Source organism: Artibeus jamaicensis, unplaced genomic scaffold (assembly GCF_021234435.1).
Source record: "Artibeus jamaicensis isolate MK-2021 breed Jamaican fruit bat unplaced genomic scaffold, CSHL_Jam_final contig_419, whole genome shotgun sequence".
Classification (NCBI taxonomy): Eukaryota; Metazoa; Chordata; class Mammalia; order Chiroptera; family Phyllostomidae; genus Artibeus; species Artibeus jamaicensis.
This window is the reverse complement of record NW_026521824.1, coordinates 2,835,874-2,861,833: the sequence shown is the minus strand read 5'-3', so window position 1 is coordinate 2,861,833 and position 25,960 is coordinate 2,835,874. Positions and strand designations below refer to the sequence as shown.

The window sequence follows — 25,960 nt, the reverse complement described above, 5'->3', positions numbered from 1 at the left end:
AAATATCTGATAAGGGGCTAATATCCAAAATTTATAAAGAACTTGTAAGACTTAAAACCAAAATAAATACCCAATTAAAAAATGGGCAAAGGACCTAAAAAGACCCTTCTTCAAAGAGGACATACATATAGCCAATAGACATGAAAAGATGTTCAATATCACTAATCATCAGAGAAATGCAAATTAAAACCACAATGAGGATTAGATATGGGAAGATGGTGGCAAGGTAGGTGGGAGTGGAGCCCACTTCCCCTGTGCACAGATGGAACATCTAGCTGATCTTCTGAGGAACAAAGTGAACAGCCAACAGAATATCAGCATATGTGAAGGGTGGAGGCCAAAATTGTAGAGGACATTGAAAAACAGATGGTAAGGAGATTGTTTTGGGATGGTAAGGTCCCTGGGACCAATGTGGGGGACAGGGGTAATGCAGCCCCTGGCCCAGCACTGGCCAATGCCTGCCACAGGATTCTTGGATGAGAACCAGATCTACAGCTCCATTTCCTGGATAACAGGGAGTATAGAATGGTACCAGGATGGGCCTGGATGCTTGAAGTTGCTGTGGGGAATAAAGACTATGTGAGAGATGCATAGGGGCATTGTTCACCCACTGGGACTGTGGACGCCCCCTGGGTCATTACCAGAGAAATCAGGGAGCCAGGTGACACCTGGAGAAGGGAGAAGAAGTGAGCTGTGATGGACCTGACCTGGATAGTCTCCAGTCTGGTTGGAAAGTTGGGCTGTATGAGAGGCTGGGCACTTGTTAAGAGCGGCAGGCTCTTAATGGGAGGATTTTATTCAAAATAAGGCTCTTGGTCGCTGTTTAGGCAACTCTCCCACAGTGGTTGCCCCTGTCCACCAGCTGTGCCCACAATGCCACAACTGAGGCTGTGCCGCCTCTGCTCCTGGTATTACAGCTGCAGTAGCACCTCCGCTCCTGTGCACAGCCAGGCTGGCTGCCTCAGGGGAAGGAGGAGGCGCTCCCTGCAAAGGAGAGCAGCAGGGCTCAGGGAGTTAGTACCCTGCAGAAAGACTTAACTCAGTGGGGGAGCTGAACTACCCTGAAGAGACTGTGAGAGTGCCTAGCACCTAGGACAGCAAAGAGGGTGAGGTGGTGTGTGAGTTGCCCTAATTAGTGCACCTCAAAGATGGCACAACTGGTAGATTGAAGGCACCAGCCTGGAGAAGATGTGCAGTGGGGGCCCAGCAGTGCACAACGGACTTTTGCTGGAGGCTGGGCAACTGTGAAGACTCTGGCCCAGACCTGGCCCCCATCCTCACAAAACCATAAGATGGGAGTAAAGTGAAGCCCAACTCCCCTCAGCCTGGGGCAACCAGGAAGACCAGTAGAACTTGCTTGGCAGGTTTGAAGTCTGCAGGAGGCTTTTTCCCCCAAGCAAGACAATAAAATCTAGAGTTGTGAAAGTTACAGAGATAGACCCAAAGAGGGAATATGAAGCTAACAACAACTGAGAAACTGAGACAAATTTTACTTTTCTATTTCAGACAACTTGCATGTTATTGTTTATTTGTATTATTATTATTATTTCATTATTTTTTACTTCTTTTATTTTATTAGCATTTTTTATTTATCTTCTTTCTGTTTAGTTTTCTTCATTTTATTTGCTCTAAGCCACAATATATTGGCAGCAAATATTCCAAGTAATGAAAACCAAAGGCCTGCAACCAAGGCTACTCTATCCTGAAAGGCTCTCAGTTAAAATGGAAGGCCAAATAAGGAGTTTCCCAAACAAAAGAAGCCTCAAAGAATACACCTCCTCAAAACCAGCACTGCAAGAGCAGTGAAAGGGTCTGATTTAAGAAAAGGAAGAAAAAGAGTGAGAGAGAGGAACACAGGTACAAAGAAAGTAAAATGGCAATGAATAAGTACCTATTATTACTAACCTTAAATGTTAATGGTTTAAATGCTCTAGTCAAAAGACATAGAAAATTATGGGTACAAAATCATGGGCTGAGTGGATAGAAAATCAGGATCCAACATATGCTGCCTACAAAAGACCCACCTCAAAACCAAAGACCTGCACAGACTGAAAGTGAAGGGTTGGGAAAAAAATATTCTAAGTAAATGGACAGGGAAAAAAGAAGCCTGGGTAGCAATACATATATCACACAAAATAGACTTCAGAACAAGGGCCATAAAGAGAGACCCAGAAGGACACTTCATAATACTCAAGGGAAGAATCCATCAAGAAGATACAAGCATTGTAAATATATATGCACCCAACACAAGAGCACCCAAATATATAAGGAAATCTTGGAGGACTTCAAGAAAGATATTGGCAGAAACACAATTATAGTAAGGGATTTCAACACCTCACTGTCAAAAATGGATAGATCTTCCAAACAAAATATCAACAAAGACATTGTGGCACTGAACAATGTCTTAGATCAAATAGTGTTAACTGACATATAGAGAGCCTTTTATCCCAAAGAAGCAAAATACACATTCTTTTCAAATGCACACAAGACATTTTCAAAGAAAGACTACATGATAGGACACAAAATAAGCCTCAACAAATTCAAGAACATTGAAATCATATTAAGTATTTTCTCTGACCATCAGGGACTGAAACTAGAAACCAACCTCATGGTAAAAACTCAAAAACACTCAAACTCATGGAGTTGAATAGCATGCTATTAAACAATGAATGAGTTAAGAATGAGATCAAGAAAGAAATGAAGAAGTTTCTGGGAACAAATGAAAATGAACTCACAACAATACAAAATTTGGACACAGTGAAGGCCGTCCTCAGAAAGAAGGGTATGGCGATACAAGCCTATCTAAAAAAAGATAGAAACATTTCAAATAAACGACCTAACCCTACACCTACCACAACAAAGGAAAAACAACAAAGACAGCCCACAGCAAATAGAAGGAAGGAAATAACCAAGATCAGAGCAGAATTAAATGACAATAAAGACTAAAAGCACAATTCTAAGTATGAATAAACCCAGGAGCTGATTCTTTAAAAAGATAAAACCGACAAGTCTTTAAGCATACTGATCAAGAAAAAAAGAGGGGACCCAAACAAACACAATCAGAAATGGAAGAGGAGGGATTACAACTGATAACCACAGAAATACAAAGGATTGTAAGATATTACTATGAAGAACTATATGCTAAGAAATTTGAAAACGTAGGTGAAATGGACAAATTTCTAGAAAAATATAATCTTCCAAAACTGAATTTAGAGGAAGCAGAAAGCCTGAACAGACTGATAACAGCTGGTGAAATCAAAGCAGTAATACAGAAACTCCTGGCACACAAAAGCCCTGGACCAGAGTGTTTCACAATAGAATTTTACAAAATGTTTAAGAAAGAGCTAACCCCTATCCTTCACAGACTATTCCAAAAAGTCCAAGAAGACAGAAGACTCCCAAACTCTTTTAATGAAGCCAGTATCATCCTAATACCAAAACCACATGAAAACATTTACAAAAAAAGAAAACTATAGGCAAATATCGCTGATGAACATGGATGCTAAAATTCTGAGCAAAATATTAGCAAACTGCACCTAACAATACATTAAAAAGATCATATGCCATGATCACGTGGGATTCATCCCAGGGATGCAAGGATGGTACCATATTCACAAATCAATAAATGTAATACATCACATAAACAAAAGGAAAGACAAAAAATCAGATGATCATATCAATAGATGCAGGGAAAACATTTGATAAGGTAGAGCATCCTTTTATCATACAAACACTCAGCAAAGTGGGAGTAGAAGGAGCATTCCTCAAGAGAATAAAGGCCATAAACAAGACACCTACAGCCAACATCACACTCAATGGGCAGAAACTAAAAGCTTTCCCCCTAAGACCAGGATAAGACAAGGTTGTCCACTTTCACCACTTCTATTCAAGATAGTATTGAAAGTCCTAGCCACAGCAATCAGACAAAGAGAAGAAATAAAAGTCATCCAAACTGGAAAGGAGGAAGCAAAACTATCATTGTTTACAGATGACATAATAGTGTACATAGAAAATTCTATAGACTTCCACCAAAAAACTACTCAACCTAATAAGTGAGTTAGGCAAAGGAGTGGGATACAAAGTTAATATTCAGAAATTAAAGGCATTTTTGTACACCAACAATGAAATATCAGAAACAGAAATCAGGGGAAAAAATTTGCTTTAGCAACAAAAAAAAATAAAGTACCTAGCAGTAAACCTAACCAAGGAGGTAAAAGACCTGTACTCAGAAAACTACAAAACTCTGAAGAAAGAAATTAAGAAAGACACAAATAAATGGAAGACTGTACCACGTTCATGGATTGAAAGAACTAACATCATCAAGATGTCCATGCTGTCCAAAACAATTTATAGATTCAATACAATCTCTATTAATGTACCAATGACATATTTCACAGATATAGAACTAACATTTCAAAAATTTATGTGGAACTATAAATAACCCTGAATATCTGCAGCAATTTTGAAGAAAGAAGAAGTAGGAGGGATCACAATACCTGATATCAAACTGTATTTCAAGGTCACTGTAACCAAAACAGCCTAGTACTGGCATAAGAACAGACACATAGACCCATGGAACAAAATAGAGAGCCCAGAAATAAACCCAAGTCTCTATGGCCGATTGATATTTGACAAAGGGGACAGAAGCATAAAATGAAGTAAAAACAGCTTCTTCAACAAATGGTGTTGGGAGACCAGAAGATGTACATACAAAATAATGAAACTTGAGCACCAACTTATGCCATACGAAAAAAAAAATTCAAGGTGGGTAAAAGAGTTAAATATAAGTTGTGACACCATAAAAGTACTACAGGAGAACATAAGCAGAAAAATCTCTGATATTTCACACAGAAATATTTTCACTGATATGACTCCTAAAGCAAGGGACATAAAGGAAAGAATAAACAAACAAGTCTTCATCAAAATGAAAAGCTTCTGCATGGATAAAGAAAGCAGTACTAAAATGAAAAGAGAACCAACTGCATGGGAAAACATATTTGCCAATGATACTTCAGACAGGGTTTGATCTCCAAAATTGTTGGGAACCACCCTGCCTGGTTTCAGAAGCTGTAATTCCCGCCCCCCACCCCCCACCATGGCTAAGGCTGAGTGAGTGACCTTCAGACCATAAGCCACTAAGGAGACAAAGCTTATCTCCCTGGCAGGAGTACCACTTCTGCTCCTTTTACTTCATCCATAACTGACCTTCAATGCTTGATTAGGTTAGACAATGATGGGTAAGATTCTCTAAGTGGGGAATGACCTAAGACAGGCACGATCATGTAGGGGCCCCAAGGAAGGACTTGGGGGGCTACAGCAAAAGGGGGTGATGGACCCTTGTCCCTCCACTTTGATATAGCCTGAGTCTTCATTCTGTCTGCGAGAAGTCTCCTAATATCTTGGCTGCCTTACTTCCACTGCCTGACTTAAGCCTGAAACAATGAAGAGGGTGGTGCAGCCCTGTGCTGGAAAGGGCAGTTCACCAGGTGATCAGGTCTAAGAAAGAATATATAAAAATTCTGTGAAAACTGCTTTTCTAAGAATGCTCTTATTTAAGTGATAAGGGTCTGAGCAGGAAATGAGTTTGTTCTCGAAAGTTTTGTAGCCCTTTAGCTAACAGACCCTGATTCAGAATAAGCCTTAGTAGTTCTTTGTATGCTATCTATTGTTTGATCCTTACTGCCTGACAATGATTAATGAGCTTCACCTGTATTCTTGTGCAAAATGAACCCAATAAAAGCCCATTGAGGAAAAGGCTCTTGGTCCTTTTCCTTTGAGAGATCGGCCACCTTTCCTCCCCAAGCAGATCATGTCTTGGTAGATGTATTCTCATCCATGGTGGATGGAGGGCTCTGTGGGCAAAGCTCCCCCACACAAAATATATAAAGAACTCACACGACTCCACTCCAGGAAGAGAAACAACCCAATTAAAAAATGGTCAAAGACCTGAACAGATACTTCCCTAAGGAGGACATATAGAGGGCCCAGAGACATATGAAAAGATGCTCAACATTATGAGCCATCAGAGAGATGAAATTAAAACCACAATGAGATACCACTTCACACCAGTGAGAATGGCCATCATAAACAAAGCAACAAACAACAAGTGTTGAAGATGATGTGGAGAAGAGAGAACCCTAGTGCACTGTTGGTGGGACTGAAAACTAGTGCAACTACTGTGGAAAACAGTATGGAGTTACCTCAAAAAATTAAAAATGGAACTGCTTTATTACCAAGCAATCCCACCACTGAGAATATATCCAAAGAAACCCAAAACATTAATTTAAAGAACATAAGCACCCTATGTTCACTGCAGCATTATTTATAATTGGCAAGATATGGAATTAGCCCAAGTGTCCAACAGTGATGAGTACATTAAAAAACTATGGGACATTTACACAATGGAATACTACTCAGCTATGAAAAAAAGAAGAAAATTTTGCCCTTTGTCACAGTTTGGATGGACCTGGGGAACATTATACTAAATGAAATAAGCCAGTCAGGGATAGACAAATACCATATGATTTCACTCATACATGGAATCTAATGAACAAACTAAACTAACAAGCACAATAGAGAGAGACTCAGAGAGAGAGAACAGGAAGACAGCTACGGGGGTGGGATGAAGAGATGGAGAGATTTAGCTAAAAGGAAACAGGACTCATAAACATGGAAAACAGTGTGTTGATTGTGGGGGCAAGAAGGGTGTAAGTGGGATAAATGATAATGAGAAAATATAAAAAATTCAATATATAAAAAGAAAACCACCTAAAAAAATAAAAGAAAGAAAGCCTGGTTGAAAAAAATAAGGACAGAAAACTCTCCTAACCTGGTGAAGGAAATAGACAGATGATTCCAGGAAGTGTAAAAAGTCCCAAATAAGTTGAATCCAAAGAAGCCCACACCAAGACACATCATCATAAAATGCTCAATATTAAAGACAAAGAGAGAATCTTAAAAGCAGCAAGAGAAAAACAGTTGTTTACCTACAAGGGAGCTCTCATAAAACTGTCAGCTGATTTCACAACAGAAACTTTGAAGGCCAGATGGAGTGTCAAGAAATATTCAAAGTGATTAGAAGCAAAGACCTACAACCAAGATTACTCTATCCAGGAAAGCTATCATATAGAATCAGAGTACATATAAAGAATTTCCCAGACAAGGAAAAGCTAAAGCAGTTCATCATCAGTGTTGAGATCTGGGAAATTGAGAACATAGCCTGACCACAGCAAAATAGGCTGATTGTAATCTGCTTAGCTTTGAATTTTGAAACCCTACCTGTTCCCACGCGCTGTCTCTGTCAGCAAACAGCTAACTGCCACGTCTGCTTCTGTTCAATGCTTGCTTGCGTGCCCCTATATAAGGACTTAGCTGTAAGCGCTCGGCGCACTCTCATCTGCAGCTCTTTTGGGTACCGTGCCTCTGGACACCCCGAGAGTTCGCCCCTGTGCAGGTTAAGCTTGGCCAATAAAATGAGATCAAAACCCTGAAAGGTCTTCAAAAATTATTCTCGTGTCTGGTGGATGTAACAACCACCAAACCAGTATTACATGAAATTGTAGAAGAAGGTGCCTTTATTCATGAAGAAGGTACCTTCTTCAAGAAGGAGAAAAAAAAAAGATAAAAATATGAATAAAATGGCAATAAATAAATAACTATCAACAATAGAATTAAAAAAAAACAAAATAAACAAGCAGAACAGAAAGAGACTCATAGATACAATAAACATTTTGACAATTGCCAGACTGGAGAGGGGTTTGGGGGATGATGAAAAAGGTGAAGAGATTAAGAAATACAGGTTGGTTGTTACAGAATAGTCACAGGGATATAAAATATAGCATAGGTAATATAGTCAATAATATCCTAATAACTATGGATGGTTTCAGATCAGTATAAGGTTTATTGAGATGATCACTTAGTAAGTTATATAATGCCTAGTCACTACAGTGTATACCTGAAACTAATATTATATATATATATATATATATATATATATATATATATATATATATATCAACTATAGTTGAAAAATAAATAATAATTTAAAAAATCACTTTTTGTAGGGGACCGGTTTGTCTTGGCCTGGCAAATGTGACTCAGCTCTGTATGGAAAACCTACAGATGCGAAGTGGTGGGCAGGAGCCAGACATTCAAACAGAGTTTTCCCATGGGAATCAGGCCCAGAAAATGCTTACAGATTGTTATAGCTTGCTCTTGCTAAAACTCCATCACCCTGGTCTAAAACAACAAATGTGTATTGTCTATCTTCAAGGTAATTTCCAAAGCCTGTGTGAGCTCTCCCAAGGACAGAGCTAATCAGCTCATTGCCATCCCCTCTGCATGTTATTTTTATTTTCTTGATTGTGCCTAGAATGTAGACAATAATGTTCTATGTGATAGATTATAATTCTTTCTTTGATGTAAGACCCAAGGAAAACAATAAAAGCTTGTCTAGGCAAGGGTCGGGGTACTCCCCTCTTGAGGGAGTGGCCGAGGCACCCATAGGCCCTCTCCCCTTGAGAGAGTAGTCGTGCCTGTTCCCTTTTTCCACACAGGATTGTTGTCACCTGTGCATTCATTCTCATCTTCAGCCACCACGGGCGGACTCTGCTGGACAGGGTCTGCAACATCTGGAGCCCAGGAACAGGGACACAAAGGTTATCGGCCAAGGCTATCAGGTTGTGGTCAACACACCAACCTGGGTGGAATGCACGCAAAAGTCCAGGTAAGGGCCAACCACCCCCAGTGCTTTTCAGAGGGCGTAGGGTGTGTTGTATTTTAGGGAAAAAAGGGCATTATTCCAAGGTCGCTGTCTCTGCTACCGCGCTTTCTTTAGTAAACAGAAGCCTTGCTCTCTCTCTCTGGCAATTGCCGCACCCCACGGGCACAGGCTGAGCAGTTAAGAGCCACAAGGGTGCTCGCCATAACAAAGACACCTGTGACAGGATGAGTTGGATGTGGGCCAGGAAAGAACACTAGGTTTCCTGCCAACTGCAAGCAAAAGCCCATGCAGCGAGAGGTACACTGTAAAAAATACTCACAAGCCATCCCTGTGGCACAATCCCCAATCAGGTTTTAGGCTTGGGAGAGAGAGCAATGAACTTTCCAGATGGCCCAACTGACACTGAACTGCCAGAGGGAACACAGACACCCATGACGTTGCACACGGGTTTGGATTTTCCAACACAGGGGGATGCAGACCACCTCAATAATGGGGGCCGAGGCTCAGATGCCTCTGCTAGAGAGTAATACTTTTTCAATGCCTTATAATGTTCCTCGCAGACGTGTCCCCATCACATGGGGGGACATTAAGACTCTTAATACTTAAGCTGAGAAAATTCTTGTTGAAACTAAGGTAGAAGACACCCCAGAAAATAGGTTTATTGCTTACTTAGCAGTGTTATCAGCCAATTCAGCTAAAACCTTCCTTGTAATTGCCATTATACTCTGCCTAGGGGGGCAGGGCCTAGCTACTGAAAGTAATTCCTCTCATATTTATTGGGCTCATATTATTGACACACCAGTATTTAAGTTGCATACCTGGTGGGATGTTGAACCTCCCTTTTCCACTAAGGACACTCAGTGGACTGGAGGAGTATGGTTGCCCCCTGATGGCCCATTAGAAGAAAATAAGCACTGGATGTCAGTGTCTAGAGATACTATTTATGTTGCTGAATACTTACCAGTTTGTTTTTCTGTTCTACTGATACTTTGTGCTTGCCTATAAGAGAAAAAGTCTATGCTGCAAATAAAGAACAGTATAGTCATTACTATCAGCTCTCTATGGTAACTGCAATTGGTCTACGTACCCAGAGGGGGATTTATCGTACTCTCAATCCCCCTCCGGTTCCACCTTGTACTTTAGACATAAGCCACAGAGACTCAGTCTCTTGGTCTTTGTGCAGAGGACCGAATGCTACTATTACTTTTCGCCCCAAAAGTCCTTTTATAGTAGAGAACTGGGAAGCTAATTGGAAAGTACTGGCTAAGTTTGACAAAACAGTAGTTTCAGCTCTACCTGAAGTCCCATATACTAATATGTGGTGGGAGGGGCCCAGTACTGGAGCACCATAATCAGAATTGTTTCTCCCAACCAAACTAGCCCTTGGCATTACGACTCGTGGAAAATGGGCTTGCCTTTTATTGCTAGAAAACGCCTGTATAAAAAATTTTTTAAAAACCTCTATCAGGATGGCCCTTTAAAATGAGATCGGGTCACAGTTTGTACTTCTCGCCCTTACTTGTTTTTGGCAATTCCAGGGCAGCTCAAGTCTTTTATAACAAATCAGCAAAAATTTATTCTTTGCCTGTTCCTGCAGGCTCCATATATACCAGCTGTCTTACTCATCTCAATATTACTCAGTTAAGTCTCACTACAGTTTACATAGTTAGAAGACAAACTCAGATATGGATGCCAGTTGATGTAGCCAGAGAATGGGAAGATCCCCATGGCATAATAGCACTTAAAAATGCACTGGCCTCGTTAGGAGTCCGACAGTTTGTTGGCACTTTGATTGCATTTATTGTTTCTGCTATAGTTGTTACAGCTACTGAGGCCATGGCCACCACTGCCCTCATTGGGTCAGTTCAAACTGCTCATACTGTTGATGTTCTCTTAACCAATTCCATTTTAGAAATGCTTCAACAGTCCCAGATTGATCAAGAAATCCTGACTCGACTATCTGCAGTTGAATCATCACTCAGCTGGATTGGTGAATGCCAGGATGCGCTAGTCATCCGTCAGCAGCTGACCTGTGACCCTGGTTTCTCCAAACTGTGTGTCACCCCACTACAATGGAACTCCAGCCAATATTCCTGGAGTGATATTCAACATCTGCTAAGAGGAGCTTTTTCTACTAATTTAAAGGGGCAAATCAATAAGTTGCAACTGGAGTTACACAAACAGTTGCAGGACATTTAACACTTAACTAAACAGGAGATTCTTCAAACCCTTAGTGATAATCTTGGCTCGTTAAACCCAAAACACTGGTTTGATAGACTCAACCTAAGATTGTGGTTCACTGGAACTGCTGGTTGTTTACTGATTTTAATAATGTTTTGTATATTACAATGCATTTACGAATTATTTGCCCAGGGTCCCAAAAGAGACCAGCAAGTAGCAAGTCTTGTGAAATGTATCATCACAACAGCCTTAACAACAAAAAAAGGGGGGTGGAATTGTAGGGGACCGGTTTGTTTTAGTCTGGCAAATGTGACTCAGCTCTGTATGGAAAACCTGCAGAAGTGAAGTGGTGGGCAGGAGCCAGATCTTCACACTGAGAGTTTTCCCATGGGAATTAGGCCTAGAAAATACTTACAGACTGTTATGGCTTGCTCTTGCTAAAAACTCCCTCACCCTGGTCTAAAGCAACAAATGTGTATTGTTTATCTTCAAGGTAATTTCCAAAGCCTGTGAGCTCTCCCAAGGACAGAGCTAATCAGCTCATTGCCATTCCCCTCTGCATGCTATTTTTATTTTCGTGATTGTACCTAAAAGGTAGACAATAATATTCTATGCAATAGATAGTAAATCTTTCTCTGATGTAAGACCCAAGGAAAACAATAAAAGCTTGTCTAAGCAAGGGTTTAGGAGTTCTCCTCTTGAGGGAGTGGCTGAGGCACCCACAGAGAGTAGCCGAGGTGTTCCCTTTTTCTCTACAGGATTGCTGTTGCCTGTGCATTCATTCTCATCGTCAGCCACAACAGGGGGACTCTGCTGGCCAGAGCCTGCCACAGTTGCCTCTCACGCGTCCCCTGCTGGGCACTGGCCCGCAACCCAGGCATGTGCTCTGACTGGGAATCAAACTGCGATCCCTTGGTTCGTAGGCCCATGCTCAATCCACTGAGCCACACCAGCCAGGGCTCAGGTAGTTTTTTATTTCTTCCTTGATCTCATTGATAACCCATTCATTGTTTAATAACATGCTATTTAGCCTATATGTGTTTGTGTGTTTTTTAGTTTTTTATCGTAGTTGATTTATAGTCTCATGCCATTGTGATCCAAGAAGATACTGGATATGATTTCGGTCTTCGTGATTTTGTTGACTTTTTTTGTGTCCTGCACTTGGCTATTGTAAATTGTGCTGCTATGAACATTGGGGTGCATAGGTTCCTATGGATTGGTGTTTCAGGGTTCTTAGGATATAATCCTAGCAGTGGAGTTGCCAGGTCAAAACGCAGATCCATTTTTAGTTTTCCAGGGCTCATCGTGTTTTTAATTTGCATCTCTATGATGGTTAGTGATGCTGAGCATCTTTTCATGTCTCTGGACCGTTTGTATGTCCTCCTTGGAGAAGTGTCTGTTCAAGTCCATTGCCCATTTAAAAAAATTTTTTTGTCTTCCTAGAGTTGAGTTGTGTGAGTTCTTTATCTGTTTTGGAGATTAAACCCTTGTCTGCGGTATCATTGGCAAATATGTTTTCCTATATGGTTGGTTCTCTTTTCATTTTAATGCTGTTTTCTTTAGCCATGCAGAAGCTTTTTATTTTGATGAGATCCCATTTGTTTATTCTTTCCTTTATGTCCCTTGCTCTAGGGGACATATCAGTGAAAATATTGCTGTGTGGAATATCTGAGATTTTCCTGCCTGTGTTCTCCTTAAAGACTTTTATGGTGTCACAACTTATATTTAAGTCTTTTATCCACCTTGAATTTATTTTTGTGTATGGTGTTAAGTTTGTGGTCTTCTTCTTTTTTTTTTTTTTTGCATGTAGCTGTCCAGATGTCCCAACACCATTTGTTGAAGGGGCTATTTTTACTTCATTTTATGTTTCTTCTCTCTTTGTCAAATATTAACTGGCAATAGAGACTTAAGTTTATTTCTGGGCTCTCTATTCTGTTCCATTGATCTATGTGTCTGTTCTTATGCCAGTCCAGACTGATTTGATTACCATGGCCTTGTAATATAGTTTGATATCAGGTATTGTGATCCCTCTTACTTTTTTCTTCTTCCTCAAAATTGCAGCAGCTATTCAGGGTTGTTTATGGTTCCTATAAAGTTTTGAAATGTTTCTTCCATATCTGTGAAATATACCATTGGTACTTCAATAAAGTATAGCATTGAATCTATAAATGGCTTTTGGGTAATATGGACATTTTGATGATGTTAGCTTTTCCAATCCAGTGCTCCAATATTGGGTGCATATATACCAGGGTTATATCCTCTAGTTGGATCAATCCCTTTAGAATTACGTAGTGACCTTACTTGTCTCTTGCCATGGCCTTCATTTTGATGTCTATTTTGTCAGATATAAGTATTGCTACTTTTTTTCATTTGCAAGAATTTTTTTTCCATTCCTCCACTTGTAGCCTGTGTTAATCTTTTGTTCTGAGGTGGGTCTCTTGTAGATAGCATACATATGGGTCATTTTTAAAAATTCCTATTTCTTATTTTAGAGAAAGAGAAAGGGAGAGAGAAAAACATTGATGTGAGAGGGGAACATTGATTGGTTGCCTTCTCTAGGCACCCTGACCAGTGACCACACTGTAACCCAGTCATTGTGCCCTGACTGGAATCAAACTAGTGAACTTTTGGTCTGTGGGATGATGCCCAACCAAGCTACAATGGCTGGGGCATGGGTCATGTTTTCTAATCCATTCTGCTGTCCTATGTCTTTTGATCGGAACACTTCATACATTTGCATTTAAGGTTATTATTAATAGGCACTTATTTATAGCCATTTTTATTCTTTATGCCTATGCTCCTCTCTATTTCTTCTTCATCTTACAGCATCTCCTTTAACATTTCTCACAATGTTGGTTTGGTGGTAATGAACTCCTTGTTTTTTTTTATTTACTTTGTTTTGTCAGACACACTCTTTTTGTTTTGTGTTGTGTTTTTGCTTTCAATTTTAAATGACAATTTTGCTGGATAGAGTAATCATTACTTTCTCATTTTAACTATTCTGGTTAATACATGATGGTATTTCATCTTTATTTATTTTGATATTTTAATTATTAAAATGCCTGAGCACACAGTTACATGTGTTTATTAAAATTTCTATATACTGTTTTTAAGGGTTGGTTAATTTTATTTTGCATTTCCTACTGTGCTGTTAATCTTTCTAAATGATTTTGAGAATAAAAAATAAATTCTTGATATAAATTCTTGTATTTTTTCAGTTAAATGTGAAAATATCTTCTCCCTTTTAAAAAAGTTTCTTTCTTCTTAAATGATTTTAGAGGGAGAGGAAGGGGAGGAAATTGAGATTGATTTGTTGGTCCACTTATTTATGCATTCATTAGTTGTTTCTTGTATGTACCCTGACTAGGGATAGAACCTGCTACTTGGCATATTAGGACAATGCTCTGGGGCAAAAACTTTTTTTTCCTTAATGGATACGCTTTGGATACTTGAATAGGTTTTAGGTAAACTGGAAAAAAAAGGAGTTACTTAACATGTTTGTATTATGTATATCTTTGCCTCTCATTTTTACATGTTATAGAATGGGTCTAACTTGGGATCATATTAATGTATCTGTTTCCTTAAAACTGTTTTATTTGAAAATAACCTGAAACTTACAGAATATGTATATTGATAGATATCCATGTTCCCATTAGATTCATTTGTTAGCATTTTATTGTTTTGCCATTTGTTCTTTCTATATATACACATATATTTTCTTGATCTTTTGAGAAAAAATTGCATATATTATACATTTATACCCCTAAATACTTCAATGTGCATTTCTCAATAATATTATTTTACATAACCATGAGTTATGAACTTCAGTGAATTTAACATTGATGCAAAACTTTTATCCACTCTACTTCTTGTGTTACAATTTTAAAGAACTAAATCAGTATTAACCTTTATAGTATTTTCCTTCTCATATAGGATTCAGTCAAGGATCATATTTGTATTCAGTTCTTATCTCTTTATTCTCTTTTCATGTGGGACAGGTATACAGTCTGTCTTTTAAGACATTACTTTTTTTTTAATTAAAAAAAGTCATAAACAGCATTTATTACCTTGGCGTACCACACTGGTCTTGTTGTCGTTCCTTCACATTTAACTGGTATTCTGTCTGCCCTCCTTCTTCCCACAGTCTGGCTACACAGTGCATCCTTGAACCATCAGCTCACAGCAACAATATGCTTATTCCACATTTGTAACACCATTCATTCACACAGTTGATGTTCTAGTCCATAAACCCTTCCCTGCAAGAAGTGCAATACTTGTGGAAGAACCTGTTATAAAGCATGCCTGCCAAAACAGCTAGCTCCAGTAAGATGACAATGGAAAGTAGCAGCTTTTGGTTGTCACCTTTATGGACATTGACTGAAGAACTTTCTGACTTTTGACCAAGTTTTCACATGTAACATTTACTAGTCTATTCTTGGTATGTTCCAACTGGTCATGTTGCTCCCTTAGCTCTTCTATGATTTGAGCCAATCTGGCCAGCCTCTGTGGCCATCCAATTAGAATGCTAAGTACTCTGGGTGGCCTGGTTCAGGCTGTCAGTGTCTTGCAAAGGCAACACCCTTTGATACAGTAGCTGAGTCATATGTTCGTTCTCTACAGTGTACATGTCAGAATTCTCCAGGTGTTGCTGTCAAAGGTGTGCTTCTCACATTCCAGTGGCATTTGGCAAGGTCCTTCTGGTAGGTTCAAAGCTTAGACATTATAGGGCTACAGAAAGATAGGGTGCGTAAGTAGTTCTTCTTCCATCTCTACCAGCATTTCATTTGCTTCTGGTTACTTTTCATAAAAATCTATGATCAATTTCTTGTTCTCTTTTGTCCCTCCAGTCCCTGTGAGCTGCTCTGGCATTCCTCATACGTCTGCATGGAGGTATGGAAAGTTTCCTGCAACTTCTCAAATTGCTGCCACTGCCCTTAAGCAGCAGTGGCAGAGAGAGATGTGGGTCCCTGGGCCCACAGCTACCTTGCTCATCAGCCACTGCCAGAACATCATGACATTAATACTTTTGAAGAATGCAGTCCTTTCATTTTGGGGTTTGTTGAGTATTTCCTAGTGGCTTCATTCTAGTTATGCACTCCCTAATATCACATTATGTTGTGTCTTTCTCATGAGGCCAAATCTGAGGCACGCAATGGCCACCTGCCCCTTGTTCATTATGTTAAGTTTGATCATGCAATCAAGGTGTTTCCTATATAACATTATTATTTTAAAATTATTACATATTTTTTCCTGACGACTGCCAATTGTAACAAGCAATCTATGAAGATACCTTAATACTATGCACATACCCCATTTCTCATCAAAATTTCCCTTTAGGTTTATCATCCATGGATGATTCTTGCCAGAATCTTCACCGTGATGACCAGAAAATGATAATTTTTACCAGTTTGCATCCTTCTATTCTTCCTTATTTTCTTCTAATTATCAGTGTGAACTCACGTACTTTTTTTCAATGTTTTAATAATTCATTACTGCCTTGTTTTGGTGCTCAAATTGTTCTAGTTTTGGTTAGTGAGGTCTACTTCAAGCTGGTTCCTTTGCCTTTGTTACCTACTCTAATAATTTTTTGAGTACTATCTTATTTTCTGGAACGAGATGTTTTAGGCTTTTACTGCAACTGCAGTTACCTGGAATCAGTCACTTCTCTGAGGAACCCTGGTTCCTTTTAGTGGAGAATGGTATCAGAAATCAAGATCTCAGCTTATTGCAACTGAAGCATTTGATTCTAGCCCCTTTCTGTAGATAGAGCTAGGTAAAACAAGTGTGCATATACATGCATACCTACAAATTCACGTGTTCTCTTCTGCCACGTTAAATGTAAAAGGGATGTCTGACTGATATATCATGCATCCGTGATCTTTGCTCATCTTCTAAATGGCTTGTGTATGAGTTCTCAATCACATATGTTAACTATTTTGGTTAGCAAAGTGTTGTGATTAATATGAATCGCTGAGACTATTTTGTAACAGTAATGGCAAAAAATTGTGCATGAAAGAATTAAGACAGCAAGCCTATGATTGCTTTTTAGAAAGGCCTGCTGATGAGGTTGAACATGGCATCTAAGAACTTTGACTTTGGATGTTTCCTATTCCCAGAACTAACAGAGTGGTCATTGTGCCTAAACTGTTTTGTACAAACAATGTAGTTTTTGCTAAACACCTGCTTTCCTTCTGGAATTCTGCAGTTTGGGTACATTTTAGAGAGAAGGTGCCTATATGACCAGCATCTAATAAAGAGATGGATGGGTGCCTGTGACTTGTTTTGGTGCATAAAATTGTTAAGTGAATTGTGTAAGGTGACACTCTAGATCCTTCCTTTCCTTTTAGCATGGTGGAAGCAATATTTGAGATGGTGCTGCTTCACCAGTTTGAGTCCCTGAGTGACTATGACAATGAGAACCTTTCTGCCAATCCACAACAAACAGGTCATACAAACAAGCATGAAGAATTGTTCAGTGAGAAGGCCAAGGCAGATGACATTGTGGTATTTTGCTAACTTCATAATCTTTCTCTAATCTTACTACAGGGGAAAAAATTCATATACCACCTTCTCTCTCACATGTTTATCTCCTCTTAGGACTCCTACTACTTCAGGATATCTGGGCACTGCTGTGGCCAAACTCCCCCACCATTAGGTAGACTTCAGAAGATTTCCCTCTCCTATTTTCACTTATGTCTACTACAGATAACAGAATGGGACTGAAACTGAATTGCTACATATACCTGGCTCTAAATGTAAAGGAGATGGAAATTAAGGACTTAGAAACTAACAGAGGAACTACCATCCACTCAAATTTGTCCTTTTCTGGGGGGCTTGACAGATCTTGTTTCAATGTTTATGTTCATGTGCACACGAAACTTTGAAATGAGATCCCTGGGAATGAAGAGCAAAGTTATTATTACCCTTTTGGGTTGATATAAATGTGAGAGAAACTACAACTTCTGAAGATGGCTGAATAAGTAACTCATGTTCACATTATGTTTTCTTGCTCTACTGTTTTCCAGGTCTATAGAAGGCATGCCTTCATTCTGTAAGATCTTAGTAAGTACAGTCTCCATCCCTTGACTGGGTAGGCATAAATTCTCAGGTTTTTTTTTTTTTTTCCTGTTCAGCACATTTTCTCTTCACCCCTTCTTTTCTACCCTTCTCAGAGTACCCAATTCCCTTGGCCATAGTACTGGCTTAAGGATGGTATGGGGTGCAAGTCATTTAATCAGAATCCATCTTGCAACTCTCAATAGCACTATGGACGATGAAATACTCTTTACTCTGGAATCAACAATTGTCAGCATCTCAAGTCAAAGCTGCCAGTGACTATCTCTGCCATTATGCCTGCCTGAAAATAAAACCAATTTGGAGGAAAAGAGTCAAGCTAGCAAGAGAAGGATCTTACGACATCTTTTGAACATCTAAATGCAGTCATATCTGAAACTTAATCATGGTAACCTTTTTGTTTAAGCTTGCCTGAAATGGGTTTTCACAAACTAAGTGTCCTGGATAGACCAGTTAAGTTACTACAACATGGGATTCATGAATCATAAGATCGGGAATTGAGTCAACTATACATGTAATAATCATGGCTTTGCTTTGGCAAAAGTAATGTTTAAGACAGTGGCTGCTCTGTATCACACTGGGAATATAACTACTGAGCAAAGACTCCTTGCTGACCCACACTGGACAGGTAGCATAAGTTAGTGTTAAGAATTGGCACTCTGGTGAGAGGTATATACTTTTTGTACATATATTATACAATACCAGAGGCATGACACTGAACAATTGAAAATTATTATAACTCTGCAACATGCTTTACAAAGCATTTTCATGTTATCTCTTGTAATCTCCACAGAGACCCTGTTGTGTCAATGTTGTGAAGATTTTCTTAGATTTTGGCCTTCTATCAGTTTGTTGCTGATTTTTGGAAAAGTTTCTTCTTCTTCTTTTTTTTTTTTGAATAATATGGAGAGGAGATTGGATATTTTTATTTATGCTGAAGTTTGCCAATCAACTACAGTTGACATGATTATTTTATTTAACCCAGCAACTCTGGATTTCTTTTAGGGGCAGACTTTAGCCTCCCCTACCCCAGGGTTTTACATGGAGTCGGGCCTGGTCATTGAGGACCCCAATTCAAGGCAGTAAACAGTTCAATGATCAGCATTACTCAAGCAAAGTTGGGAAGTAGTCTTAAGAGATTTTGCTGGAACTATTTACAAAGAAGTATTCTTGAGATTGTAAATGTTAAGAACCATACTAGCTTGCAACTGCCAGTGGAGGGATTTAACATCACTGGAGGAGACTGATGAAAATATAGCTAATATGGAGGTAACCAGTCCTTGATCTAGCAATGTCTGAGTGTCAGGTTTCACCCCTTAGGTTTCTCAGATAGGTGAATTTTCTGACATGATGATTGTTTACAGGTAAATGGACTGTACATTTTATGTATAGTCAACTCAATCTAAAGACAAATTATCTGGTTTAGGGATGAATATAGGTTAAAAAATAACAGGTTACAGTGTGAAAAATGTAAAGAACAATTCAGTGAAAATATGTAATTTTCTGATGACATTAATTAGAAGTACAAGGTAATCCATAGGTGTCACATTATACATATTACCACAGAAGAACACAACTTCTTCCTTGCCAATAATACCTATGGTGAGGGACAGCTCATTTGGCTTTGGATTCCAAGACTGCCGCGGTGAGGTCTAGAAAAGAATTGGGTAAGGAAAGGGAGAAAGCAGGGACAAAGAGCTTCCAACCAGAGTCCTGTTGTAACATATTTTTTTAAAAAGTTAAAACTCATCTGAGAAAATAAAACAATGATGAGATTTTTAATAGATAATTGAATTAGTTAATTGCCAATAATCTGAATGTTTGGTATTCTTATGTTACCACTTTGTATTTTTCAGTGATATTATGTTGTCCTCCTGAAGGCCAGATGTAATTTAAAATTCACACTAAATCAGTTTTTTACCCTATCTTGCCTACCTATCTTGCCTGTATGTTTTATATGAAGTCCATTCTTCCCTCCTTTTTTCCCCTAAGTGAGTGGTGCCTGTACTTGGCCCAAGGACTCTTTCATAGAAATATCCTTCCTCTACTCTTTAACCTTCTCACAGATACATGGGTTGTGGAGGGTATTCCCCAAGCTATGTCTCAAGAAGTTGTGAAGCCCAGATGAATAATTAGAAATGTGACTGGTTTCCTGAATGATATGAGAGCAATTTACAAAAGTTTCTGACAAGAAATATATAAACATCTTTATTGACAGTGGGCCAATAAGAACAGTCAAATTTGGTTTATAGGTAACCAAAAACATTTGAAAAGCAGACTGCTAAAACCTCCAGGATTCCTGTCAACATACAAACCCATAGATTTAACACCAGGTATAAAAAGAACAAATACTGAAATGTAAAGGGCCAGAGTTCTCAGTAAAACTAACAGAGCAAATCCTTTAACACCACTTAAACTGCAATTAGATTACAAGAATGTTTGTGTTCTCCCAAAATTCAGGTTGAAACTTGATTCCAATGTGATGGTAGTAGGGGGTGGGGCCTTTAAAAGGTGATTAGGTCATGATAGCCAAACTCTCATGAACAGGGTCAGTAACCTCATAAAAGAAGCCACAAAGCTCTCTTGCCCTTTCAGAATGTGAGTATACAGTGAAAAGATAGCTGCCTTTGAGGGGAAACATGAATCCCCTCATCAGACAATAAATCTGCTGGGGCCTTGATCTTAGACTCCCTACTCTCCAGAACTGTGATGTTAAATGTTATGTGTAAGCCACTCAGTCTAAGATATTTTGTTATAGCAGCCCAAATGAACTAAGATAACACTTCATTAAAATATGTGTATACATAAAGAAAGAGAAAGGGAGGGAGAGGGAGGGGAAAGGGAAGAGACTCTATATAATTTATTGCGTACTATGTCCTTTACTTGCATTGTCATATTTAGTCTTCACAATAACCTTATGAGTGATGATTTATTCCCATTTTGCAGGTAAAAAAGTGAGGCTCAGAAAATAAGTAGCCTTCCCAGGTGACAGAATTGCTAAACAGAGGTGGCAGTATTAAAACCCAGTGTTGAAAAGCCCATGCTGATGTTATTTTTTTTTTTCCCCGTTGCCTCCGCCCCCTCCCCTCCATGCTGATGTTATTTTATTAGTCAAATTTTGGCTCCCAAATGATGCATTTACTGTCACTCAAGCATTTGGCACATTAAGAAATAGCAAATACCTTAGGCTTTTCAGGACATATATATACTCTCTGCTGCAACTATTTAACTCTGCCATTATAGTATAAAACAGCCAAACAACATCTAAATGAATGAGCATGGCTGAACTCCAATTAATCATTACTTATAGAAATAGCAGTAGACATACTTGGTCTGCAGGTCTAGACCAGTTTGTCAATTCCTTTTTTAGACCATTATTGATTAAGGTGATAAAAAGGGTTGAGCTCCCTTTCCTTTATTTTGTTTATCAGCCATCTTCCTATTCTGACCTCTCAGACCTTGAGCCTTCCAACCACCTCCACCCCTTTCAATGTGTTTTTAAAAATTCTTTATAAAACTTTTCCAAGTCCTTTCAGTCCCATTTCTTTCATATTGTTGGATTTCAACCATTGCTGGATTTATACTCCATCCATCCTTAATGATCTTGCTGTCCACTACCACCCCTTTTTAAAATGTTATTCTACTTTTCTTCAATAATAGAACTAAAGTATACGAAAAGGAATTATAAGTCACAGGAATAACAAGAAGGGAGCAAAACATGGACTGGTGCTGAATGTTCATAAAAGGTAGAATTAGAAGAAGAAATCTATAACTACTGTTTCCTACTTTTTCTATAATCTTTTCACATAATATGTATTAATAGAATAACAACAGCAAAAAATCCTAATTTTTGTATAGTGTTTTGCTAAATATTTATCTGAACTTTTGCTTTTGTGTTCCCAATCACATTACTGGTCTTTCGTCAACCAAGTAAGTATGTCAATATATCATGTGGTTTCATGCCTTTTCAATCTTCTTTATGGCTCTGGGATATAGCAAAGACTAACCAACATACAGAGAGAACAAGAACAAAAAATGTGGGTATACATGAAAGTCAGAAAATGACAACTTCTTTATAGAGAGAAGCTGCTTACTGTCAAGTGAGTCACTATTTAACCTATCTAACAGGAAGGTATTTCTTTCATTCCTTCGGTTCCTTTTCTGTCTCACAGTTGCTTCAGTTATCTTTCTGGACTAGGATCCTAAATATGCTAACACATTAAACCCATCAACTTTTCAGACCCTCAACATCCCAGCAACTTTTCCTCAAAGTGACAAAGCATGGAATACAGAGAGTGGAATAATGTAAAGAAATGAAATCTCCTTAATACTCTAATTATAGAAAACCAAAGATACATTCAATGAATGCCAAGGATAAGAAGAGAGGGACTTGATCAAAAATTGTATTTAAGATTCTGACCCATACTACTTCAGGGTAACTTCCAAGCAAGTAGAAAATGAAGTTCTACCCAGCAATTATCTAACTCTATGACCAGCATAACCCATGTAAAGGTAACTTACAGCCAGCTGTAAATACATTCTATTTCTGTTAATCAAATTAGAGAATAGCCTTTGTGGAGAGAGGAAATTCAAAGCATATTTCACCTTTTAACCTTTAACTTTCTATAACTAATATAAAAGAAATGACACTGGAGAAATGAAAGTATCTGTAAATGTAGATTTCTACTTTGGATTCAAAGAGGAACAACTATGTCTTTCTTATGATAAGGATATGAACCCTCTGCCTAACCTACCCAATAATAATTTCTTTGCAAAGTGAAAAGCTATAACAGGGCTATAATGTAAAAAAGAGAAAAAAATGAATTCCAGAATTATTACATTGCTACCCACTACTAAGGATTTCTTGAATTTCACAAAAGGGTATTGGGGAAGAGTTAGGGATCAAAACCTGAAATCTCTGTAAAGTATCTTTCATAATGATCAAATCAATGGATATAAGGAACATTTTGTTTATGGCTCAAAAATACATACTATGCAAGTAAAATTAGATGCATACAAAACTGGTCCATAAGCAGCATTTTAAGGGTCACTTATATACTCCTATATTTAACACAGTGATAAAACCAACTTACATTTCTTCACATTTAGTAATTTTCAGGGTTGCTCTTCTGTATGAATTCTTTGATGTCTGATGAGGGATGAACTACACTTAAAGCTTTTCCCACATTCATTACATCTGTAGGGTTTCTCTCCAGTATGAGTTCTCTGATGTTGAATAAGAGCTGATGAATGAATAAAAGCTTTTCCACATTCACTACATTTGTATGGTTTCTTTCCAATATGTATTCTTTGATGTTTAGCAAAGTTTGAACTCCGGCTGAAGGTTTTCCCACATTCATTACATTCATAGGGTTTCTCTCCAGTATGAATTCTTTGATGCTGAACAAGATGTGTGCTCTGACTAAAGGTTTTTCCACATTCACTACATTCATATGGCTTTTCTCCAGTATGAACTCTCTGATGTTTAGTAAGGGATGAGCAATGGCTAAAAGCTTTCCCACATTCCTTACATTTATAGGGTTTCTCCCCAGTATGAGTTCTCTGATGTTTGATGAGTGCTGATGAATGAATGAAAGCTTTATCACATTCATTACATTCATAAGGCTTCACCCCAGTATGAATCAACTGATGCTGCACCAGATGGGTACTTCGATTAAATCCTTTCCCACATTCACTGCATTCATAAGGTCTCTCTCCAATGTGAATTCTCTGATGTATTGCAAGGGAGGAACTTTCTGTGAAGGCTTTCTTGCATTCACTGCACTCAAAGAGAATTCTAGTATGAGTTCTCTGATGTTTAGTTAAATTAGCTCTGTGACTAAAAGATTTCCCACATTCACTGCAGCTATAGGGTTTCTCTCCAGTATGGACTCTCTGGTGTCGAATAAGCACTGAATGGTAAGTGAAGAGTTCACCACAATCATTACATTTATGAGGTTTTTTCTCTTTATAGATTCTCTGCTTCTTCCTTAAGTTTGATTTCTGTTTCAGTCTTTTTTCAAGTGTATGAAAGGCATAGGTTCCTTTTGGAACTCTGTCCTGAGCAAGAAGGACAGACTTCTGGCTAAAGTTTTTCCAATATATATTATGTTCATGAGCTGTTTCTTCAGGGAGTGAATTCATGTAAGTAAACATTTCCTTCAAGTGTCTCCTCTGATTTCCTTGCTGATTCTCCAACAAATTTTCACATTCAAGAGTTGTTTCCAAGTTGGTTTCATAGACACTATTCCCTGTCAGTCTGTCTATTATTGCAATTTGGCATGATTCTTCTTTGGAAAAATCTTGCACTGAAGTTGAATCTTTACTCTCAGGTCTACTTTCCAACTCTGAAAAAAAAAACAGGAAATACATTATTTCCTTCATTTCTGTGCTCAACAAAAAGGCAGTTGTGTAATAAGGTAAGAGCTAATGAAGGTGAAAAGCATGCCTTCAATGGATAATTGGACTTGACTTGTGAGAGGATTCACAAAGAGGGATAAATGGAGGGAAATTAAGAGAAAATAAATAGACCATATCCAGGAGAGTCAAGAGGGGAGAAAAGACCAGAAATAAAGAAGGAAGGATGCAGACTAAAAAGTCTATCACTGGGTGAGCAGGAAATGAGAGTACTAAAATACCACTGCAGTAATAAATATCCGGGCAGTTATCATTATAGTATTGAAGACAGCTATAACTTATAAATTTTCAGTCATCCAATCCTACTTATATCCAACTATGCATTCCATTTCCAGTTTAATTTTCCCTAACAATGTTTTAATACTATGCCCCTGGTCAAAAATCTCCTACAAGCTGCCAAAGACACAATGGTAAATGTATGAGATTATATATGCACAAGACTATTTATTACTACACAAACTGGGGAAGCAAAAACTGGTAACATATCAAATATCCTACTCTAGAGTACTGATTAAATAAACAATGGTATATACATACAATGGAGTACCATGTAACTTTCAAAAAAATAAGATGTCTACATACTGCTCTTATCTTCAGGATATATTAAATTTAAAAAACCAGCAAACTACAAATTAATGTGTATTTACTGCTACTTTTTGTGTGGAGAAAAAAGGGGAGATAGAAATATATAGATATATTTGGTTATATTTACTAAAACCAACAACACAAATAAACATATTAATAAAAATGGTTACCTATATAGGAAGTAACAGAGGAAGAACAGAGGAGGGCAGGGATGGAAGCTAGACTTTTCTAAATGTATCTAATATAAATAAATTAGAATTTTTATATTCAATATAAAACTATAAAGCTAGAACAATTTAAAGAGTGTGGTTTAAAGGAACAAAGAGATCAATAAAACAGAACAGTGGCTCTTTCGGTCAAGATGGCAGCATAGGCAGATATAGCTAGCCTCTTCACACAACCACATCAAAATCAGAAGTAAAATGTAGAACAACTATCACACAGGAATGTCAGAAATCGAGCTGAATGGAAGTCTAACAACTATGGAGTTAAAGAAACCACATCCATCTAGACTGGTAGGAGGGGTGCACACATGAACAGGCTGCTCACACATCCACATGTGGTAGATAAAAATTCAGGAGAGGTATCTCGGGAGCGAGGAATCCCAGCACCACACCAGGCCCTTCAGCCCAGGGTTCCAGTGCCAGAAAGATAAGGCCGCACAACTTCTGGCTGCAAAAACCAATGGAGATTCAGTCAGTGAAAGAAACTGCTGGAGCCCTAAGCAGTTTCTCTTAAAGAACCAAGACATGGACTCACCTACTCAGATTCTCTCTGGGCTCTGGCAATGGAGTGGTGGCTTGAGAGGCACCAGTAGTATGCAGGGGGAGGCTAAGATGTCTGGCATCATGTTGACCAGAGGCCATTATCCCTTTTCTAGGCCCTACCCCCAGCAGATTGACGTCACATCTAAGATTCCAACAACTTAGCTACCACTGATCTACCTCAGAGATCACCAGAGAATCCACCCCACCCAACTAA

At 38.5% G+C, this 25,960-nt stretch overlaps 1 protein-coding gene and 1 pseudogene across 5 annotated transcripts in view; both read right to left on the bottom strand.

The window, feature by feature from the left end:
- ZNF286A (zinc finger protein 286A) overlaps nt 1-25,960 on the bottom strand; it is a 47,991-nt gene that overhangs the window by 3,555 nt on the left and 18,476 nt on the right. For 4 of the 5 annotated variants that reach the window (XM_037165917.2, XM_037165894.2, XM_037165885.2 and 1 more), the window contains one exon: nt 17,961-24,324. In XM_037165917.2, the coding sequence (XP_037021812.2) occupies nt 23,093-24,324 (1,232 nt within the window). In that variant the 3' untranslated portion in view covers nt 17,961-23,092. Of the gene's footprint in view, nt 1-17,960; nt 24,325-25,960 lie in introns of those variants that run through there. The other variant, XM_037165913.2, reaches the window with a different exon arrangement.
- On the bottom strand, nt 14,676-16,249 carry LOC119064328 (vesicle transport through interaction with t-SNAREs homolog 1B-like; annotated as a pseudogene).